The following is a 20,038-nucleotide window of genomic DNA, read 5'->3' as shown; positions in this document are numbered from 1 at the left end:
GTGGTCCTAAATTTCGAGTTGTAACGATGATGCATATGTGTTGCAGATAACATCTTTATTACAAGGAATGTACAAAAACTTTCGAGGAATCTTGTACAATTGGCAGAAACCATACAACAAATTAATGAATCGATTACAACATAGTCTTATACTATTATGTATGAACTTCAGATATGCACACCACCTATAATTACACGACTATCTTCTTGTTTCTTTCTTCAAGACATGTAAATCAAGACATCGCTCTTTCAGCATTGCCAGCAGAGGAGCGACATTTAATTCCTTCATACCAGAAGGTACTAGTTTAGCCAGAGCAAAGTACTAATCTATGATACTCTCCAAGGGCCCATATGGGGAATATGTTGCGATAAGCCATATAACACAAGGGACCATTTTTCAAGAAACTTCCAATCATTTCCTACATGATAATATACAAGATTGAGTCAGCTCCAATCATTTTTACTATAGAATTATTAAGAAAACAAGAATTCAAGATTTCGGTTTAAATCGTGTAACGCCATGGTACATTAATTGTAGCAAACTCGATGGAGAGGCCGGGGGTAATCCTCATTTTTGAAAGAAAAAAACATTAATTGTAGCAGTTACCTCCTGTGGGAAGTCACCATTGCCAAGCTGCATGCTCATGATAAGTCTTGCAGCTTCGTGCAAAGGAGACGGATCTCTTTCGGCCTGAAGTCGAAGAAAAGCTGGGATTAATTCGATACTACTTCGTAGTTCAACTGAATTAGAACCTGCACCTTGAAGTTCTCCTATAATTTTTTCCAAGATCAGAAGTTATACTATAGATCGGTTCAACTATTCTGGGGCCAAAGGTGCATTAACCATACTGCGCTTTACCATAATACTAGTCTTTTGGAATTTGACCGTGTGAAACCTTTGGAGAGAGAAAGAGAAGTGATCACCTGTCCAGCTTTCATAAGCGCCAACATCGCCCATGCGGTGTTGACTATGTGTGATTTCTCCCCGTCTAGGTTGGTGTATGCCTGTTTAGATTTTGAGATGACATCTGTGGTCAGTTACCGTAGAAAGTGCAGACTTTTTTGCCAGTATCTTGTTTCAACTTATATTGAAGAAAAAAATGAAGAAAGAATAACCCCTCTCTTTTTTTTTTTGCGGGTAAGAAAGAATAACCCCTCAAAAAAAGATAAAAAGAAGAATAAAGAATATTTTCTTTGTCAGGATGCTTGATTTTCTCAAAGAAGTGAGCACTTTCTGTTCATCAACATAAGAAGCCATTCGACAGCGTTTACCTTGGTTGTGGATGAAAGATGGCTCTCACCCCATCCACCATTCCTTAGCTGCTTTGATAATAGAAACTGGCAACCCTTCCGAATGTAGGTGCTGTTATTGTAACACTGTCCAACTGCTGATAGGCCCTCTATAGCAAACCATGTGCCATATGTGAAGCAAATACCCCATGATCCAAACCTGCAAAACAACTTATTGATCATTGATTATCAATTTCTCCATCAAGAGAAGTTGCAACATTTTGCCAAAAGTTCAATATGTGCCATTTGTTTAATTAATTTCTTTCTAGTTTCATCAGCTATAATTATCAATATTTGGTCAGTGTAATGTGAAAACTTAAAGGGCAACCCAAGCAGCAGCAATGTGTCACCTTCTCCATGTTAATATAAACACTATAACACTGTTGATAGTATACTGACCATGAACCGTCTTCATTCTGCAACTTCTCAATGAATTCTGTCGCTCTCCTGATGCACTGTTCTATTTCATCTTCCCGATGCCCGGGGTACTTTTGCCGAAACAGGGCCAATGCTTGGATGACCGATGAGGTACACTCGACGTACCTGCGATATGTGTGCATCTTAATATCGAGTCACATGCAAGAGCTATTGCTAAGAAAGGTTGTACATATCTTACTGATGCTCCACCATGATGTCCGCATATATCTCTGTCATGTTTAAATTCTGAAAAGGGGAAAACGTTAGAAGTCTCATTACCCATGTTTTTTTTTGCGGGATCTCATTACCCATGTTAAATTGAGATGCCTAAATTCCAAATAAAAATAGCGCACAGCGCAAGTGTTTCCAGAACACTTGCCTCCATCCATGGATATGTACGAGCTAGCTCCCAAGTTCCATAGCCACCATTAGGATTCTGCATACAACCTAAGTGTCAAATCATTTTTACTCTGCGCGGTGCTTGGCATTGGTGTACATTTGTAGCGGAACTGCTGAAGTACAACATGTGGTTACACACCTGTAAAGATAGTAATACGTTCACCGCATCATGGAAGCGGCATGTTTCCATCTGATCACCCACGATATCTGACGGAAACTTCGAGAGCAGTAACAGAGCCTGAAACAGAAGAAGAATTACAAAAGCCTGAAAGGCTGAAACAAAATGAAATGCATTACTTTGTAGTAGCAAAATGAAAGGCATGTTTCCATTTTAGTTTTGTTCACTTTCTTTTGCATCTTTAGTTAATTTGGTATCGCACCTTGAGAGCTTCTGCTGTGCAATCTGAAACCTGCCAGCCCTGGTCTGCAACCTGGAAGGCCCATCCTCCTTTAGAGATGTGACGGTACTTTCTGGCGAAGTCACCTGAAGGATTGTCCACAATCTTAACAAAATTAAGGTAGTAGGATTAGGGATTAAGTCAAGATAAATATAAGTAACAAGATTCAGTTCTGGTAAAAATATATTACCTGGGATGCTTTTATGAAATGATGTGCTTTCCTGAGAGTAGTTCCAAATTCCTCTGCAACATTAGACGCTAATATCGCTTGTACGGCAAAAGCAACATCCCATGATTGGCCCGCACATACCTTTCGAACGAACAATGAAGTCGTGTAATATCAGTTAGTTTGTGCACAAATTTCAGTTTGACTGGGATACATAAATGGACTATATTACATAAACAAGAGTTATTAAAATTTACCCGCACTTTCATGCCATCTTCACTGAGCCATAGGAAATCAGCGACTCTAGCCAAGTGGCGCTTGAATGCATCTGAATTGGGATCCTCAGACCAACAGCATAACATGGATAATGCCTGTAATAATGTTTATTCTCTGTCAGGAAATGATGTTCATTTACAGCTCACTGAAAACCCAGCACTGAATTATTTTGTGAAGACCTCCGTAAGCCTTACCTTTTGCGCGGCGCCGATGCAGATATACCGTGAAATATCATCTTCGTATTTCAGGAAATCGGCAATTTGTCGTAGAGCTCTTCGTCTCATGTAGGAAACCGGCCAACATGCCAGAAACGGTTCACCGAAACTGTAAAGGCAGTCAGACAAGCATTCTTGGAGCCAGGTATGTGGATGATAGGCATCTTCCTGCATTTGAATTCATAATCTGTTGTCACCGATCCTTTAAAATTGAACAAGAAATTCACTGACAGTTGATTCTAGTTGCGAGGACAAATGGTAATTGTGACAGATCAGAACTCTACATACGAAATTAAATCTAAGTGTAAAATCACGTGGAATATTTGCCGAACAAGCGGTAAAACTATATAGTTTAGTGGACTCACCTTTGCGCATAATTTGCGCGCTTGCTTCCAGTTAATCTTTTTGTAGGGGTGAATATGCAGCTCTTCTCTTAATGACAAAACCAGTTTTGTTATTGGGCCAACAAACTTCTTGCCATATAAATAGGACATGGGGATGAAAGCCATTCTGAAGTGACTCCACAACCGTCCTGCACTTGAGAAACAACATGATTGTTCTCATAAAATAAGCTCTTCCTAATGTGGTTCAGACCTACCAAGTAATTAACTGTCGTGACATGGTTGAACACTTAACGCGCCGGCGAAGAACTCTGCGTACCTGGTTGAATAGGAACGAAGGATGGCAGAAGGAACAATTCTGGGGGCATAGGGTTTACACCTGACCATTCAAAAACCCCAAGTACCTGCAGCATCAGGCATGCACACAGTTCAGATGCGCTTTGGGTCGATCGACATAAATAGTTTCGTCAAATTTTTACTCTTGTTGAAGAATTCTGCATAACTGAAAGCATGCAGTTTTAGACTTGCTTGTTAACAAGAACATAATTTTTACTCCGAGTATATTAACAAGAAGCGGTGAAATGTTTGGCGAATCAAGCTAACTTGTGAATCACTTGCTGAAAATAAAAAGTTGGGGCCGGCACAAGGGTGATGATTGTTACCGAGAGCCACACTTTTCCCAAGATTGGTATCATTGTTGCACCACCATGGTCATGTATCCATTTCCGAGCTTTCGGCATGGACATATCCGGTCCATCATCAGCGCCCTCACCAAGTAGTCTTAGAGCAGTGTAGTTGAGAGCTGAGCTGAGCATGGAGCTTTCGCCTTCTGCGTGTAGTCCCCAGCCTCCATCTATATTCTGATGATACAAAAATTGGGTCAGTCTATTTTTGATGATATATTTTTCTTCTAAAATTTTTTGAAGACATCCAGAGAAACAGTTTCAGTCAAAATATATATTGTGGAAAACAGAACTTCCTAGTTATCCATGACTAGTTTCCTGGAAAATGTGCAGCTTAATTACCTGACGGTTGTACAAGTAACGACAGATCTCCTTGCGATGCTCCGATGACAGCGTAGTACCTAATGACTCGGTGACATACAAAACTATGATCTGCAGCAGGAAGGAATAAGCATAAGAATGTCATGTGGAAGTGCAAGAATATGAGAATACAGTGTGCATGAGCATCTAAATGTTGGCTATAACTAACTTGATGGTGATGACCCAAACAATTAAACAGAAATTTTAATTATGATGTATCTTAATTACCATGGTTGCTGTGGTAAAGAGTGGCCCCGGAAAATCTCCTGGCCAGTGCCCATCATGCGCTTGTATGGCGGAGAAGTATCCGAGTGCCCTTCTCAGTGCCTCTGATACCGTAGCTACATTGATGTCGACAGTAGCTTCATCATTTGGTTTCTGCTGATCAAGGCTGAAGTTATTCTTCTTTGCTAGCTGCAGAACGAAAAACAGAGCATGTACTCAGTTTCTTATAATAAAAAGCTTCAAATATCATCAGAGACCGCAAAGGTGCATACATATCAGTGCATTTTAGTTACCTGCATGCGAGCCAAAACATCGGAGCTGTGCCTTGTCCTGAACCTGTTCTTCTGGAATTCGGCCCGTGCAGCGTCGACCGCATCCCGCTCTTCGCTTGATCCGGCATCGTTTTGGTCAAACTCCCATGTTTCTCTTCCGACGTGATTGTTGCCGCTCGAGAGCCACGGGCCGCCCTCGGCGATCTTGAGCTTCCACATATATATAATTTACAGCACAAACACAATCTGTTCTTCTGCCACTGACCAATCTGATGGCAGAAGGAGGATTTAAGTGGTCAGATACATTGGAAAGAATATCCGTAACCGCAAAGGAGTATAATGTTTTTTTTTTGTAATGGGAAAGATGTCATGTAAACGTTGAAGAAGTACTCACATAAATAAGAGAGCATCACAGCACTTACAGAATATTTGAATCGCACTTGTTAGAAGGAACGATCACGGCGGAAGGGAATCGATAGAAGAGCGCGCGCATCACCCACCGTACCAACGCCGAATGAAGGGAGCAGGGTGATGAGTAGAATGTTGCGCATTCGGTCGGTCGGTCAGAGCAGCAGCATGGATGATGCATGAAGAGTGGGCCGAATGTGTTTATATCTCCGGGAAATGGGGCGGGGGCAAATCACATGGAAGCGATGAGTCCCTTCCTTTTGCGTGCTCGATCGCGATGGAGCTTGCTTGGCAGCTGAAAACCAGGGGGAAATGGCTTATGCATGCTCGACCGTCATGCGATTCTCGGTGCGTGCCGTGTGAGTGCGGCGCATCACCCATCTCGTTTGCTCAAATGGTTTGTGAAAATTCGATGAAACGAAATAGTGTGAATTGTGTAGGTGCACTCTGAAACAAATCGTGTGCGCTTCCGACGATGTGTTTGGCCGATTTCGCTGTGGAGTTTGTCGCCCCCTTTCGCCTTACGATTCGTTAATAATGTTCTTTCTCAACGTGAACAAATTGTAGCAATATCAGCATCAGTGCTGACTACTAGGAATTGATCATGGAAGACCAACAGAGCAGCTAAACTGCATTCACCAAGTCTGAAAGAATATAGTATGCTTTAACAATTGATCATGATAGCATCGTCTGTTACAGTAGATACAAACAATAAACCACCATAGTTCAGAGTTACAAACGGGAATTCAAAGAAGGCAATACGTACTCGAGCATTAATTACATACAGAGACTAAAACATCGATCGATTGGTCGACCTAGCAAAAAATGCAGAGCAAGTTGCCAAGAATTCAGAGGACCCTCCCTCCCTCCCTACCTACCTCATATGCACAATCTTCAGTACTAGCTAGAAGCTAGCTGCTCCATGAAACAATCACATTATACTCACAGCCTTAGCTACAGGTTGGAATCAAATGCATCTCCAGGTTTGGACTACTGATTTCAATACAACACCACAAGCAGAGGACTGAAGGTGCAGCCACATTATTCAGGAATTAACTAGGATCCTCTTTCAATACAGTTATAGTAGCATCCTCTTCCTTACAGAATTAACCAGGGGAGCTTTATTCAACAAAAGTGGCCAGGGTACAATCAGCCAATAAATACGCTGCTAACCAGAAAAGAAAAACGACTGCTCATCACCATAAATGTACATGCTTTTGCTTGCTATAATGATATTATTAGGTATACACATTGGCATGTTGGATGGTGATTGTACATGCATGCTGCACATTCTGCTTATTTATCCCTACTGGATTGATTACTGTTTGTTTTCTCCCTTTACACAGGTAACAACTAGTAGTATACATACATATACATGGCCTAGGAATTTCATTTCATTTCATTTCCTACCTGTGGAAACAGAGCTACTTCTCGCCATCCTTGTCGTCACCGCCGGTTGTCGCCGGTCCATCATAACCGCCATCTTTGCCATGCGAGAAGTGCGATTTGAGCCCGATCCAGCACTGGTAGTAGTCGAGGTCCCGGGAGGGTGACTCGAGCGCCCAGCGGCACACGCGCGGGATCAGAGCCGACTCAAACATGAAGGCCAGCGTGCCGCTCAGCCTCGTCGGTGTGTTGGCTTCCGGCCCGCCGAGCTTGCTGATGGTCGCCTCGTACGTCTTGGTGTCCGGCCCGTGGGGTGTCATGCAGCTGTGCAGGCTCGCGCCTCCCGGCAGGAAGCCGTCTGCTTTTGCCTGTGTGTTGCAAAGCTCAGTTCAGGCATTCAGGAAACAGATAACGGGTTCAGTTCAGTTTATACCGAGACTAGAGATTTATTACCTCGTATACGCCATAGATCAGCCCCATGAACTCGCTCATGCAGTTGCGATGGTAGTACGGAGGGCGGAACGTGTTCTCGGCCACCAGCCACCGAGGCGGGAATATCACGAAATCAAGCAGTGCCACGCCAGGCTTGTCAGTTGGAGCAGTCAGCACTGAAAATGTGAGGAACAATTCATATGCACACGGTTATCAGACACATAACACAAGAAGCAGCTCAAATGCTCCCCCCAACTGTATTATCATCTCAGTCAGAAGAAGCAGTCACCTGTGTTCACTGACGGATCAGCGTGATCAAACAGGACAGTGTTAAACGGACAGAACTTGCTCAGATCGTACTGAAAGGAAAACAAAATTCAAGTTAGGCACACACGGCAAGCTGTAGGGCCAAAGAAAATCATTCCACATATGACCACTTATAAAATTCCTAATCACTTATTTAAACAAGAAAAAGACACGTTTTAACAGTTAAAAAGGGACTCGATAGATCGAGGCGTCCACACTGCTGGAATGGGTTTGTTACCTTGTAAGGGACATAATTTCCATGCCAGGCGACCACATTAAACGGCGAGAAATCCTGTGTGGCGGTGAAAAGCTCGCCACCATACTTCTGCACTATGACATACCCAGGGCGGTGTGCTTGCTCGAACCATGCCGTGGGGGAGAGGAAATCCCTTGCCGAAGCCAAGCCATTAGCACCTGCACACCAACCACCCATCAGCTAGGTACCTTATAACAGCACAGAATGCCAATTCAGTCTTGCAGTAGAATACAGAAGGCGGAGGCACGAGTATATTACCAATTGGGCCAAGATCAGGGAGCTGGAAATGGGCGCCGAAGATCTCGGAAACGTAGCCGCGCGAAGGGCCGTCAGGCAAGTCGACGGCGAAGCGGAAGCCCTGGGGAATGACGACGATCTCGCCGGGCGGCACCAGCATCTTTCCGCACTCGGTTGTGATCAACAACTCTGGGCTTGACACCAAAACCGTAGAAGGTGATGAGGATGGACATTCCCATCAATGTAAGCATAACTGAACAGGAATTTTTAGTCCTTTTTTAAGTATGCTATCAATCAATTGCACATAACGACAGAAGGCTGGGACACTGAAAAGGACAGAATTTTGGGTAACAACAGAAAGCTGTGATGATAACTCTAGTGGTAGTGTGGCTGAATATCTGAGACAGTTCCAATCAAGGATGAACAGAGCAACAACAGGTTGGTAGCTAGACAAAGACAGCGTTATGTCTGAATTTGGTGGGTTGAAGCCTAGAGGACTCACTCCCTTGCTGGGGCACGATGAGGAAGTCGCCGTCGGCGTTGCAGAAGGCGCACCCGTCCATGGACTTGTTGGCGGCATACCTGGAACAACAGGGCATGAGCATTAACAGGGTCAATCAGCCAATCAATTTTGGTCTGAAATTTCGAGCTGGTGAACAGAATGAACTGTGGAGTGGAGTGGCGAGCTGAACAGTCTGAAGGATGGTTCAGTTCAGTTGAGCAATTAATAAGCTACAGTAGAAAGAAGCAGAGGAGCAGAGTAGGTACTCTACATGTGGACTGCGAATCCGTGGCGGAGGAAGGAGCTGCCGGCGCCGCAGACGGTGTAGAGGCCGTCGATGAAGTCGAGCTCCGGCGGGCCATCGGGCGGCGGCAGGTCGGCGGGGCGCCATCGGAGCTGGGTGGGGGTGGCGAGGGCGGCGCGCGGGTCGTGGAAGTCGGCGAGGAGGCGCGGGTTGGGCGGGTCCCGCGGGTGGAAGGGGTCGTGGGTCACCGACGGCTTGATCCGGTACATCCACCTGCAGCCAAATCAAATCGGAAAGAAAGAAAGAAAGAAAGAGCGGATCTTGATTCAGCCTCCACTGGAAGAAAGAAAGGAGGAAGAAGGCAGTAGTAGGTACGTTCGTAGGTTGCGGTGGCGCGGGGTGGTGAAGGGGGTGCCGGAGAGCTGCTCGGCGTAGAGCCCCAGCGGGCAGAGCAGCGGGCTGTTGTGGCCGTCGGCCGGGAGCGCCCCCGGGACGGCCTCCGACGCGAAGCTGTTGCCCAGCCCCGACAGGTACGCGTACCCGTCGCCCTTCTGCTCCGGCTCCGGCTGGTTTGTCGGGTCGGCGGACATGGTGTCTGCTGTGGTGGCAAGCGAGTGTCCGGCGAGGAGCGAGTGGCAAGCAGGCGAGGCGTGTGGGAGTGAGGAGCCTCTCTCTGGTGGTGGTGGCCGTCGCCTAGCGTGCCGTGCCAATGGACAGGATGGAGCAAGTGTCTGAGTTGAAAACTCTCTCCCAAATCCCAATAGCAAGCAGCCAAGCACTACTACTCACGGTGCTGCCGACTCCGCGGCGCCGTAGCCTCCCATCTCATCCCAAAATGCTTTATTATTACACACGACTTGGTAAATCCGGCCCTCCAACACCCGCGGACATTGACCGGGCACCCCTTAAGTAATGTACTCTTAAACTAGCGATCTAAACACTTTTTTTTATTAGTTCACATATATTAGTTTACAGAGGGAGTAATCTCTCGTACTATCTCAAATCCATACGCAACTACCATCGATGCACAAACATTCTCCGGCTAATCCATCACTACTAACTAAACATGCCATCATACTACCAAAATTTGGCATGTTTTGGCTATGAGGGAGTTCATCCACGGCTGCCCTTCCCTTTCCCTTCTCATGAAAGTGCCGGTCGAAGACGCAGTACAGATCGAGCCGGATCTGCTCGTCGCCGAAGCTGTCCGCCTTATCCTCCTTCGACGGCAGTCCGGTCATGGCACGGACTGCCCGATTCTGCTCTCGGGCAAGGGCGCTCGTGTTCCTCCGCTGTCGTTTCTTCACAATGCGGGTGTGGATGGCTTCCTCCTCTGCGGCCGCATCAGCCGCCTCCGCCTTGCCATTTCCGCCACGATACGGGCCTCAACGGCCCTTATCCTCTCCTTCCCACCGCGGGCCACCAGTTCCCGGTGGGACTCATAGTCTGCCAGACAGGTGACGGGGAAGGAGAGGGGTTCTGATTGCCAGGACCGCGAGGATCCAGCCCCAGAGGACCCGAGCACCCGTTGAGCCGACACTATGGAGTCAGGGTGGACAGATCCGTCCGTCGGGCGGCTGATGTCCTCCCAGGAGCGACGGAGTGCAATGCAGACTGCCATTGCCTTGTCCAACCTGCACGGGGTGACACCCCAGTCGACGGATCCAGATTGTTCGAAGTCCAATCCGTTGCCTGCCATGCCGAAGAAGGCCGAAAACCGCCAGAGGTGAGCTCTGGTGACGGAGGGGACTGGAGTGAAGTGGCTAGTGTTTGCTCCGGTGAGCAGATGGGGACGAACATATGTGGGGTCGGAAAAGGCCACATGGTACGATGTGGTGGGCGTGCCAGGGCGCCCATATCCTCTCCATATTTGGGCTGGATATGAGGGGTGCCGGTCAGTCTGGGTGTTTGAGGGCCATTTGAGGCGCCGTCTAGGTCAAATTTTTGCAACCGGACAATGGCGCCGACCGGGCGTATGAGTACTAGTCTCATAATCTTCGTCTCAAAATAAGTCTCGATTTTATACTAACTTTAGTTACTAAAGATAATACATTTATTTTAAAATCCATTGACCCGCAAAAAAAATTAGTTACTAAAGATAATACATTTATTTTAAAATCCATTGACCCGCAAAAAAAGAAAAAAAAGCTCCATGCATTGATCCAGAAAGGAACAGTGTTCATCACAGATTCGCGGTACTCCGCATCACCATCCTCATCAGTTTCAGCCATAGTTCAAAACACCGGACCAAATCGGCAGCCCAACCGGAAAAAACCAGAACCGAAGCCTTGTCCGGTTTTTTTAAGGCGCACTCATCTTTTGGTAAAAAAAAGCCAGAATATATTCATAAAAAAATGGTGCGTCAACTTGTAACAAACCGGAGCATGCGTTTTTACCTGTTACAGACTGTCTGCTCTGCTGTTAAAAATATGCACCCTGTGACCTTCAAAAAAAAATATGCACACTGTCAGTCCTGATGAATATGTAGGTAGCAGTATGTGTCGGCAGACCCTCTGCTGCATGTGCTGAAAACAAACCACCAAACTGCAATGCCCTGACCAGCTCTGCCCTGCTCCGCAAACACCTAGAAACAATCCTCCCTCCCAGTTAGTCCAAAGCTGCTGCTCACACAAAGTGAACCCAGCCCAGATACAACAAGCACCCACCTACCAGGCACCAGGCCACCTTTGCATTGCATTGCTTCCTTCCACTGCATTTGCATCATCCCGTCACATCCCAATCCCAACCCCAACCCAACCTTGCTGCTGCCTGCCCCCGCACTCTTCTCACCACCTCTTCTCCCACATATACACACGATTTTGCATCCTCCACACCTCAAAACTAACTGCTGCCTCACACTCTGCTACCCTCAACCAAAGTCATGAGGGGCTTCCCGCTGGCCGTCCTACTGCTGGCGCTGCTGCTCGCCGCCGGGGAACTGCATTGCGCAGCAACAGCACCAGCGCCACCAGCAAAGGCATCCGCGCCACCGCCCACACCACCACAGCACGCACCACCATCGCCTCCGCGGCGACACCGGCCATCGCACGGACGAGCCCCACCGGTTCCCCGGAAGCAGGACCCTCCATCATCACCACCGCCACCACCGCCGAAGCAGGACCCTCCATCTCAGTCGCCGCCGCAGCAGCAGCAGGACCCTCCGTCACCGCCGCCACAGCAGATCATGCCGCCAATACAGCTCGTGCCACCAATTCAGGACCCCGACGTGGGAGCACCCATGCCACCCAGGGGCGGCAACCGCTCCGCGGTCTGCACCACGCTCCTCGTGTTCGGGGACTCAACGGTGGACCCTGGCAACAACAACCGCCTGCGCACCACGGCCAAGGCCAACTTCCCGCCCTACGGCGTCAACTTCTACGGCCGCAGGCCCACCGGCCGCTTCTCCAACGGCCGGCTGGCCACCGATATGCTGGGTAACGGTCTCACATTTCTTCCTCTGTCTCCTTTTGCTGCTGCTGTTTCAGCCAGGATACCTGACTTGGCAGAGTCGCGGTGTTTGTGCAGCGGACAAGCTCGGTATAATGAGGACCATCCCGGGCTTCCTTGACCCGACGCTCAAGCTGGGGCAGCTCCGGAAGGGGGTGAGCTTCGCGTCGGCGGGCTCTGGATACGACGATAGCACTGCCACCACATTAGTACGTCATCAGCATCATCTGTTAATATTTTCAGTCATATCACTGCATGAAAATGTAATCTATTTGAAGAAATGTTAGTGAATTGGTAAAGTACAAAGATCATATGTGTAGTTCATTCACATGAAAAACAAACCTGCCTCCTAATAGAGATAAACTCATAGAGTAGGCATGACTGGTCATGCAACAAGGTTGACCTAAACAGGACCCAAAAAAGGTTCAGTACTTGTTGCTCACTGGCAGATAAAAATTCCCTGTAGGACAAAAAAAGTGATGCTGTTGAAGAAATCTAAATGAAATTTAGATACTCATTCATGAATTGTGCTGTGGTAGCTATTAGCTAAGGTTCTTACTTGCAGAGCGCGTTGCCATTCCGGAGACAATTGTGGCACTTCTGGCGCTACAAGCTACTGATCCGAGCACTGCTTGGAACAAGAAGAGCAGAACGGATTGTCAACAGGGCTACCTTCATCATAAGCGCTGGCACAAATGACATGCTCCTAAACTACATCGCGTCGAACCGATCAGCTGGCCCTATCGCCATGCTGCGGTACGAGAACCACCTGATAGCACGCCTTGGCAATTATACCCAGGTACGCATGGACTTTGGATCAGAACTACTCCCTCCGTTCCTAAATGTAAGTCTTTGTGAGATTGCACTAGGTGGACTATATACGAAGCAAAATGAATGAATCCACACTTAAAATGCACCTACATACATCCGTATGTAGTTCATAGTGAAATCTCTACAAAGACTTATATGTAGGAACGGAGGGAGTAGCTAGCATCGATCCAGCACATATAAATCTTGGATGCTCTGTGATCAATGCTGGACGTATTATAATGCAGGTGATGAGGATGCTTGGAGCGAGAAGGTTCATGTTCGTCGGGCTACCCCCGATCGGCTGTCTGCCAATCGCGAGAACATTGCTTGGAAGGGATCCAGATGGATGCGACAGCGATCTAAACCAGTTGGCAGCCTCCTTCAACTCGAGGCTGATTCAGCTGTCGAATTTCGTCAACTACCAGCCCCGAATGAGGAGCGCCTACATAGACACCTACACAATCATACGGGCAGCAACAGACAACCCTCAGAACTACGGTAGCGTGTTTCACATCTCTTCTGAATATTGCCAAGATGTGCTGTAGAAGATGTGCTGTTTTGTGGAATGAATGAATGGATGAAATGTAGGGCTGACGGAGGTGTCGAGAGGGTGCTGCGGATCAGGGATGATCGAGGTCGGCCAGACATGCAGAGGGCGAAGGACATGCCCAGACCCGAGCAAGTACTTGTACTGGGATGCTGTCCATCCGACAGAGACAACGAACCAGCTTATCACAAGCCTGATGCTGGACTCCATTGCCGGAATCTACAGCTAGAGACCCGAGTTCAAGAGGATCCTTTGCGTAGCAAGCTAAAGTGTAAAGGCCACTACTGGGACAATTTCTGCTTTCTTTCTTTCATTCTTTTACATCAGTGTCATGATATTCAACTGTACTTCAAGTGTCATGTGCTATATCTAACTGTACTGCAGTTTAGTTGAGTTGTAAGACTAGAGTGAAGATGTGTTACTGTAAACTTTGCAACTGAAGAAAAAGACACAGAATAACTAGGCTGGAACAATAGCATGAATGAACAAATTAATGGCAGGTCAATTCCTTACCAGGGTTCTTGCCGCTGTTCCCCATGGAGTAGAGGTCAATGCACGGACAAGGGAGCCAGCAGTGTAGAATACGATCCTGCTATGAAATCACAAATGTTAATCAGGTCAATGTTGTGGAAATGATAATAATTGACACAACAAGTAGGCAACCATGAGAAACCGTATGATATGGCATCAGACAAGTATCAGGATTCATGGCTGATTCATCTTCTAACTAAACAACCTGCAGAGCCATAGATAGATACTCCCTCTGTCTGGAAATACTTGTCATCAAAATGGATAAAAGAAGATGTATCTAGATGTATTTTGATTCTAGATACATCCCTTTTTATCCATTTTGATGACAAGTATTTTCGGACGGAAGGAGTAGATGACAATAGTTGACAGATTAACACTAGTACTCATGATTCAGAAGAGCACGTCACTTGATAATCCCAGAAATATTGCCATCAGAACAGCATCCAAAACTCCATACCAACAAAAGTTTAATAGGCTGGCCAGTTACACGACGCCACCACCGACACAGAACACGATCCATCCATAAACCCAAAGAGACCAGGCCTTCCTTCCTGCTGAAGCCTTTTCCAGGATAATGAAGCGAACCTACTACTGCTACCCACTGCCTCCCAAAATCTATGTCCACAGCCAGAGAGAGCCGTCCCGGTCCGACGCTCACTTCTTGCGCTCCTGCTTCTTCGGCGGCGCGTTCACGAGCTCGTACTCGATCTCCGACATGTTGTTGTCCTCGTTCACCTTGAAGTCGGCGGGCTCCTCCACCACCTCGATCAGGCCCCACTTGTCCACCGCCAGCCTCATCGTGTCCTTGAACATGTCGATCCTGGCGTTGCGGAAGATCACCGTGTTGCCTGGCTTCAGCATCTCAACTGTTGACAGGGAAATGGCACTTATTAGATGAGCCATGTGCTGCGACTTGTACGCACAGCGCATAAATGTACACAAAATGTTATCCGTTCAAAATCAGATAAATAGACCATTGGAATGCGATCAACTAAACTGACTTTCGTTACTTATTAGAAATCAGCAACAGTCATTAAAAAAGCCTTGATGATGTGTATAAAAGGCAATCTAACTCGGAGCAAGAAGAAATTTGCCCCATGCATGTCCATCTACAGCATGTACAACAATTTTACAGATGTTTCAACAGGGCAGACAATCTATCTGTATTTGGCATATCAACACATAAAGCATGATAAGACAGATGTAACAGACAATATAATGCTGCTATGGCCCATATGGTAATTGCAAGCAAGTGGGGTTGTGCCATTCATGTCCCACCCTGGTTACCCATAATAGAGTGAGTTTTACTTCAGTTAAGCATGCGCGCACATTTTATGTACTAAGAAATTAGAATTTTGTGCATGTCCCTTCAAATCATACACAAGCAAGTCAGTTTATCAGGTATTTTTCCTGATGCATGCCAACCCATATTCGACAGAGAAACCTATGCATTCTGACCAACATTAGAATACAAGAAAATCGAATGACAATGATTACGCCAATGGTAACTGTAATAGAGACCCAACATTTCATGAATAAATAAGCGTGCAGTGTTAACAACAAAACACGCTAAATGCCGCTTGAAATCATGTTTAGAAAGGCAATTTCAAAGATTTCTCCCCAAATGCAGGACCCAATGATACCATGGTAACTGTAACTGATTCCGTGACAGTTGAAGAATATAGAAGCATATATAATGCAAGCAAGAATGTAGGTAGGCTCCTGAAATCATCATGTATACACAAGCCGATTTCAAAAATTTATCCCCCAATGCAGGGCCCGAGACATCACTGCCAACTTTAGTGTAACAGGAAATCAAACAATGACAGCACTCATGGTAAGCAACTGCAAGCAATTAACTGTACAAGATGTTATCTATCAAACTAAAACTAAACTAAACTAAGATAAATATTCCGTTAGCATGTGATGAACAAAACTGACTTTAATTAGTTAGAAATCAGCATCAGTCACTATACATAGGGAAAACAGATTATGTAGTACAGTTTCTATATCAGTAAGTGAAAGCGTAAATTGTGCATCAACCAGCGGGTTCCAATGATCACCTTATGGGCATCCTCTATTAACAGGATATATGCATAAGGTGCTTTCAGCATCCACAGTTTCATTTCAACAAGCCTTAATGATGATATGCGTAAATGGCAATCTAACTCGGAATAAGAACAAATTTGCCCCATACAAGTCCCTCTACAGCCTATACAGCAATTTTACGGATGCTTCAACAGGGCGGACAAACCCAGCTTGATTTGGTATATCAACCCATATAGACACATATCACATGAACAAGTAAAGCATGCATGATACACTCATCCTGAACATGTGGCAGTAGCACATTTTCATAAGAATGGAACAGAAAATAGAATGCTGCTAAGACCCATAGCAATTGCAAGCAAGTGGCTTTGTGTACCCCCATTGGTTACCCATCACAAATGCTGAGTTTTACTTCAGTTAAGCATACAAGCAACTTTTATGTTCTAACTTGCAACTTTAATCATACATAAGCAAGTCAATTTCTGAGATATTTTCCCTAATGCAGGCTAACCCATATTGCACAGGCAAAACAATGCATTCTCACCAACATTAGTATAACAGAAAATCAAATGCTAACGATTACACCAATGGTAACCTCTGTTTTCAAGGCGTCCCTAAGGCGTCGCCTAGGCGACGCTTAGGCGTCAGGGCGCCCTGCGAGGGCAAGGCGTCCACCTCGCCTTAGGTGGGTGTCTAAGGCGTCCGCCTTAAGCTATAAGGCGTCCGAGGCGTCTGCCTAGGCGTCCGAGGCGTTGCCTTAGTCCATTTTGGACGCCTTAGCTTGCCAGGCAGGCAGGGGAGCTGTTTTAGGCGGGAAACAGAGTTTTGGCGGGAAACTGGAATCATGTTGGCGCCAACAGGTAAGAGGGGAGAAAGAGAGAGAGAGAAACAGCCCCCAATCCACACACTCCTCCCCCTCCTTCTCTTCAGTGGCTCCTCTCCAGCAGATCTGGTTCCTCCTCCTCTCCAGCAGCTCCTCCCCCTCCTCTCCAACGGTTCCTCCTCTCCAGCAGCTCCTCCTCTTCCTCCTGTCCAGCAGCTCCTCCTCATCCTCCTGTCCAGCAGCTCCTCCTCCTCTGCAGTACAGCAACAACAAGCAAGAGCAACAGTATGCCCAATGCGGAGGGGGAGGATTCAGACTACGTTGAGGATGATGATGATGTGAGCAATGACGATCAAGAGCCAACTAATGTTGACCAAGATGGTGAAGACAACACCAATGCCAATGAGTTTGATGATGATGACTTTTGATTGAGACTTTGAGAGTGGAGAGACATGAGAGAGCTGAGCTGGCCACCTTTATCCCTTTTGCTATGCTGGAATTATCTATTATTCTGTTTGTCTTATGTGGACTACTGGACTTGTGTCATTTGAATTGGTTAATGGTTATGTAATATGCCATGCATTGCAGATTGCAGTTGCACTCATACTTGCTATCTTTCTTTCCACTCTTGTTCGCTGCCTCACTTTTATTTCTATTTTTTGTGGAATGTGCACTGGTAAGTGATACATTATTCTAACATATTTGTTCATGACTTCATGTTGATGCAGAATTCTGTTGGGGAGAAAAGCAAGTGCAAAGAGGATGGGGGCTCTACAACAATCAGTTGCAAGGTGTGTATGGCTGTATGCCTAGTTGCTTAATGCCTACCAAATTCTACTTAATTCTGTTGCTTACAAGTCTCTAAGGCGTCGCCTCGCCTTATGCCTCAGCGCTTAGGCAGTGAGGCGCCCCCCCAGCGCCTCGCCTCGCCTTACCGCCTTAAAAACATAGATGGTAACTACAACTGAATCCCCAACAGTTTAAGAATAAAGAAGCATGCACTGTTAACAACAGTTTATATGCTAAATGCCCCTTGAAATCATGTATACGCAGGCAATTTCAAAGATTTCTCCCCCAATACAGGACCCAACACATAAATAGCAACATTAGTGCAACATAAAATCAAGTGATGATAGCATGGTAACTGCAACTGATAATAAAAGCAACAATGTAGCTAGGCTACATGTCCCTTGAAATCATCATCTACACAAAAGTTGATTTCAGAGGTTTCTCCCCCAATGCAGGACATGAGACATCACTACCAACATTAGTGTAACAGAAAATCAAAAAATGACTGCACCCATGGTAAGCAACTGCAAGCAATTGTCTGTCCTCAAACAGTCAATGGATCAAAAAGCATGTAAACAACATAACCAACAATGCAGCATGTCCCCCAGATGTGAGTTTTACTCCAGTTAAGCATACATCCAGTTTTACGCTCCAGTTTTACGCTCTAACTTGCAATTTTGTCCATGGACCTTCAAAAAGTGCACGAGTCAGTCAATTTTACAGATAATTTCCTTGATGCAGGCTAGCCCATATTCCACAGGGAAACATATGCTTTCGTACCAATACTAGTCTACCAGAAAATCAAAAGATGGCTACCAGAACTGATTCTGAATAAATGAGCACACAGCTTAAACAACAACATAAGCTACATGTCCCTTGAAAATCTTCATGTACATACAAGACAAATTTAGAGCCTTGTACTGCAATGCAGGACCCAAAAAGAATCACACATGGTAACTGCAACCGATTCACGAGCAGTCGATGAATAAACAAGCATGTATTGTAAGCAGCAAATTGTAACTAGGCTACATGTCCCTTGAAAATCAACATGTACATACAAGCCGGTTTGAAAGCTTTCTCCCCGAATGCAGGACCCAGTACATCGCTACCAACACAGTGAATCAGAAAACGAAATGATTTCTGCACCCATGGTAAGTAACTGCAAGCAATTTTCTGTCCCTAAAGTGTCAGATGGGTCAGCAAGCAGGTAACAACATAAACAACAATGCAGCAAGCGCAGGAAGATGAAACTGCTCCATCCAACAGGACAGAAGCCACAACAGCAGGTAGATCTACACACAAATCATCTACAGGACAGGAGCCCGGTTTTGATGTCTCTACGAAATTCACACAGTCAAGGTCGCCAAAGGAGCTTTCTCCCCACAATGCAGGCAGGACCCGGTACATCGCTACCAACATCAGTGAAAGAGAAAACCAAACAATGACTGCTCCCATGGTAAGCAACTGCAAGCAAATTTCTGTCCCCAAACAGTCTGACGGATCAACAAGCGTGTATAATAACAACTTAAACAACGATGCAGCAACCGCAGGAAGATGAAGCTGCTCCGTCCAACAGGACAGAAGCCACAACAGCAAGCAGATCTACACACAAATCATCTACAGATGGCATGAGGAGAAGCAAGCAAGCAGTTAAATAATAATCTAGGCAAACAGCGCGAGGCGAATCCATCCGTCCGCCCGTGCACCAAGCTAAGGGACAGAGGCAAGGTACATTTTGCATCCACACATGGGGCAAGCAAAGCGAGGCGAAACGGCGCGGATGATACGGGCGAGGAAAAGGGGATTGCTTACTCTGGGCGTTGCGGGCGGTGAAGAGGACGGTGGCGGTGGGGTCCCCGACGAGGCACTCGGCGACGCGGGTGCGGGCGGCGGGCTTGTCGAGGACGGCGCGGGCGGAGAGGACGCGCGCGGTGAGGTTGTGGCCGTGCGTCTGCGGCAGCAGCTTGTCGATGGTGGTGAAGACGGGCTTGCGCAGCACCACGGTGGGCTTCGCGGCGGCAGCGGCCTGCGCGGGTGAGGGGGAGGGTGCGGCGCGGTTGGCGGCGGGGCGGGGCTTCGCCGTCGACATCTCGCCGGAACCCTAAACCCTAGAGAGCGAGCGCGGAGGGGGAGGGGGATTCCGGCGGTGGGGGCTGGCGGTTACTCGGAGGCGAATGGGATGGAGATGGTTCGGCTCCTGTATAAATTTTTTTATTTTTTTGAGCAATGG

The 20,038-nt window shown here is 46.6% G+C and overlaps 4 protein-coding genes across 6 annotated transcripts; 1 reads left to right on the top strand and 3 right to left on the bottom strand.

Annotated features, from left to right (window-relative positions):
- Positions 1-36: 36 nt before the first annotated feature.
- Positions 37-5,701, bottom strand: LOC123088646 (cycloartenol Synthase). Of its 3 annotated transcripts, none has more exons than XM_044510853.1 (19): positions 5,464-5,701; positions 5,063-5,310; positions 4,773-4,958; positions 4,527-4,616; positions 4,164-4,361; positions 3,821-3,905; positions 3,526-3,692; positions 3,140-3,328; positions 2,927-3,040; positions 2,694-2,813; positions 2,486-2,608; positions 2,245-2,343; positions 2,086-2,142; positions 1,906-1,952; positions 1,689-1,832; positions 1,272-1,449; positions 924-1,004; positions 607-690; positions 37-418 (listed from the first exon to the last, which is right to left on the bottom strand). In XM_044510853.1, exons 2-19 carry the CDS (start codon positions 5,258-5,260, stop codon positions 305-307), a joined length of 2,274 nt encoding a protein of 757 aa, XP_044366788.1. In that variant the 5' UTR covers positions 5,261-5,310; positions 5,464-5,701; the 3' UTR covers positions 37-304. The 3 variants fall into 3 exon arrangements, with proteins under 3 accessions (XP_044366788.1, XP_044366789.1, XP_044366790.1); XM_044510854.1 differs by having other exon boundaries at positions 2,933-3,040; XM_044510855.1 differs by lacking the exon at positions 37-418 and having other exon boundaries at positions 645-770.
- An 846-nt stretch (positions 5,702-6,547) lies between these two features.
- Positions 6,548-9,636, bottom strand: LOC123088644 (homogentisate 1,2-dioxygenase). Its single transcript, XM_044510850.1, has 8 exons — positions 9,188-9,636; positions 8,840-9,085; positions 8,569-8,648; positions 8,088-8,255; positions 7,812-7,987; positions 7,557-7,626; positions 7,289-7,443; positions 6,548-7,203 (listed from the first exon to the last, which is right to left on the bottom strand). The coding sequence occupies exons 1-8, from the start codon at positions 9,400-9,402 to the stop codon at positions 6,874-6,876; spliced, it is 1,440 nt and encodes a 479-aa protein (XP_044366785.1). The 5' UTR covers positions 9,403-9,636; the 3' UTR covers positions 6,548-6,873.
- A 1,914-nt stretch (positions 9,637-11,550) lies between these two features.
- On the top strand, positions 11,551-14,131 carry LOC123088645 (GDSL esterase/lipase At5g45950). Its single transcript, XM_044510851.1, has 5 exons — positions 11,551-12,246; positions 12,338-12,468; positions 12,825-13,058; positions 13,315-13,567; positions 13,658-14,131. The coding sequence occupies exons 1-5, from the start codon at positions 11,694-11,696 to the stop codon at positions 13,843-13,845; spliced, it is 1,359 nt and encodes a 452-aa protein (XP_044366786.1). The 5' UTR covers positions 11,551-11,693; the 3' UTR covers positions 13,846-14,131.
- Positions 14,132-14,533: 402 nt separating this feature from the next.
- On the bottom strand, positions 14,534-20,001 carry LOC123088643 (uncharacterized protein At4g28440). The gene is made up of 2 exons (XM_044510849.1): positions 19,621-20,001; positions 14,534-15,013 (listed from the first exon to the last, which is right to left on the bottom strand). Exons 1-2 carry the CDS (start codon positions 19,895-19,897, stop codon positions 14,802-14,804), a joined length of 489 nt encoding a protein of 162 aa, XP_044366784.1. The 5' UTR covers positions 19,898-20,001; the 3' UTR covers positions 14,534-14,801.
- Between the last annotated feature and the right edge of the window lie 37 nt (positions 20,002-20,038).

The sequence above is a fragment of the Triticum aestivum genome, chromosome 4A (assembly GCF_018294505.1).
Source record: "Triticum aestivum cultivar Chinese Spring chromosome 4A, IWGSC CS RefSeq v2.1, whole genome shotgun sequence".
Taxonomy (NCBI): Eukaryota; Viridiplantae; Streptophyta; class Magnoliopsida; order Poales; family Poaceae; genus Triticum; species Triticum aestivum.
The sequence above is the reverse complement of the archived record's forward strand: the minus strand, read 5'-3'. Positions and strand labels throughout refer to the sequence as shown.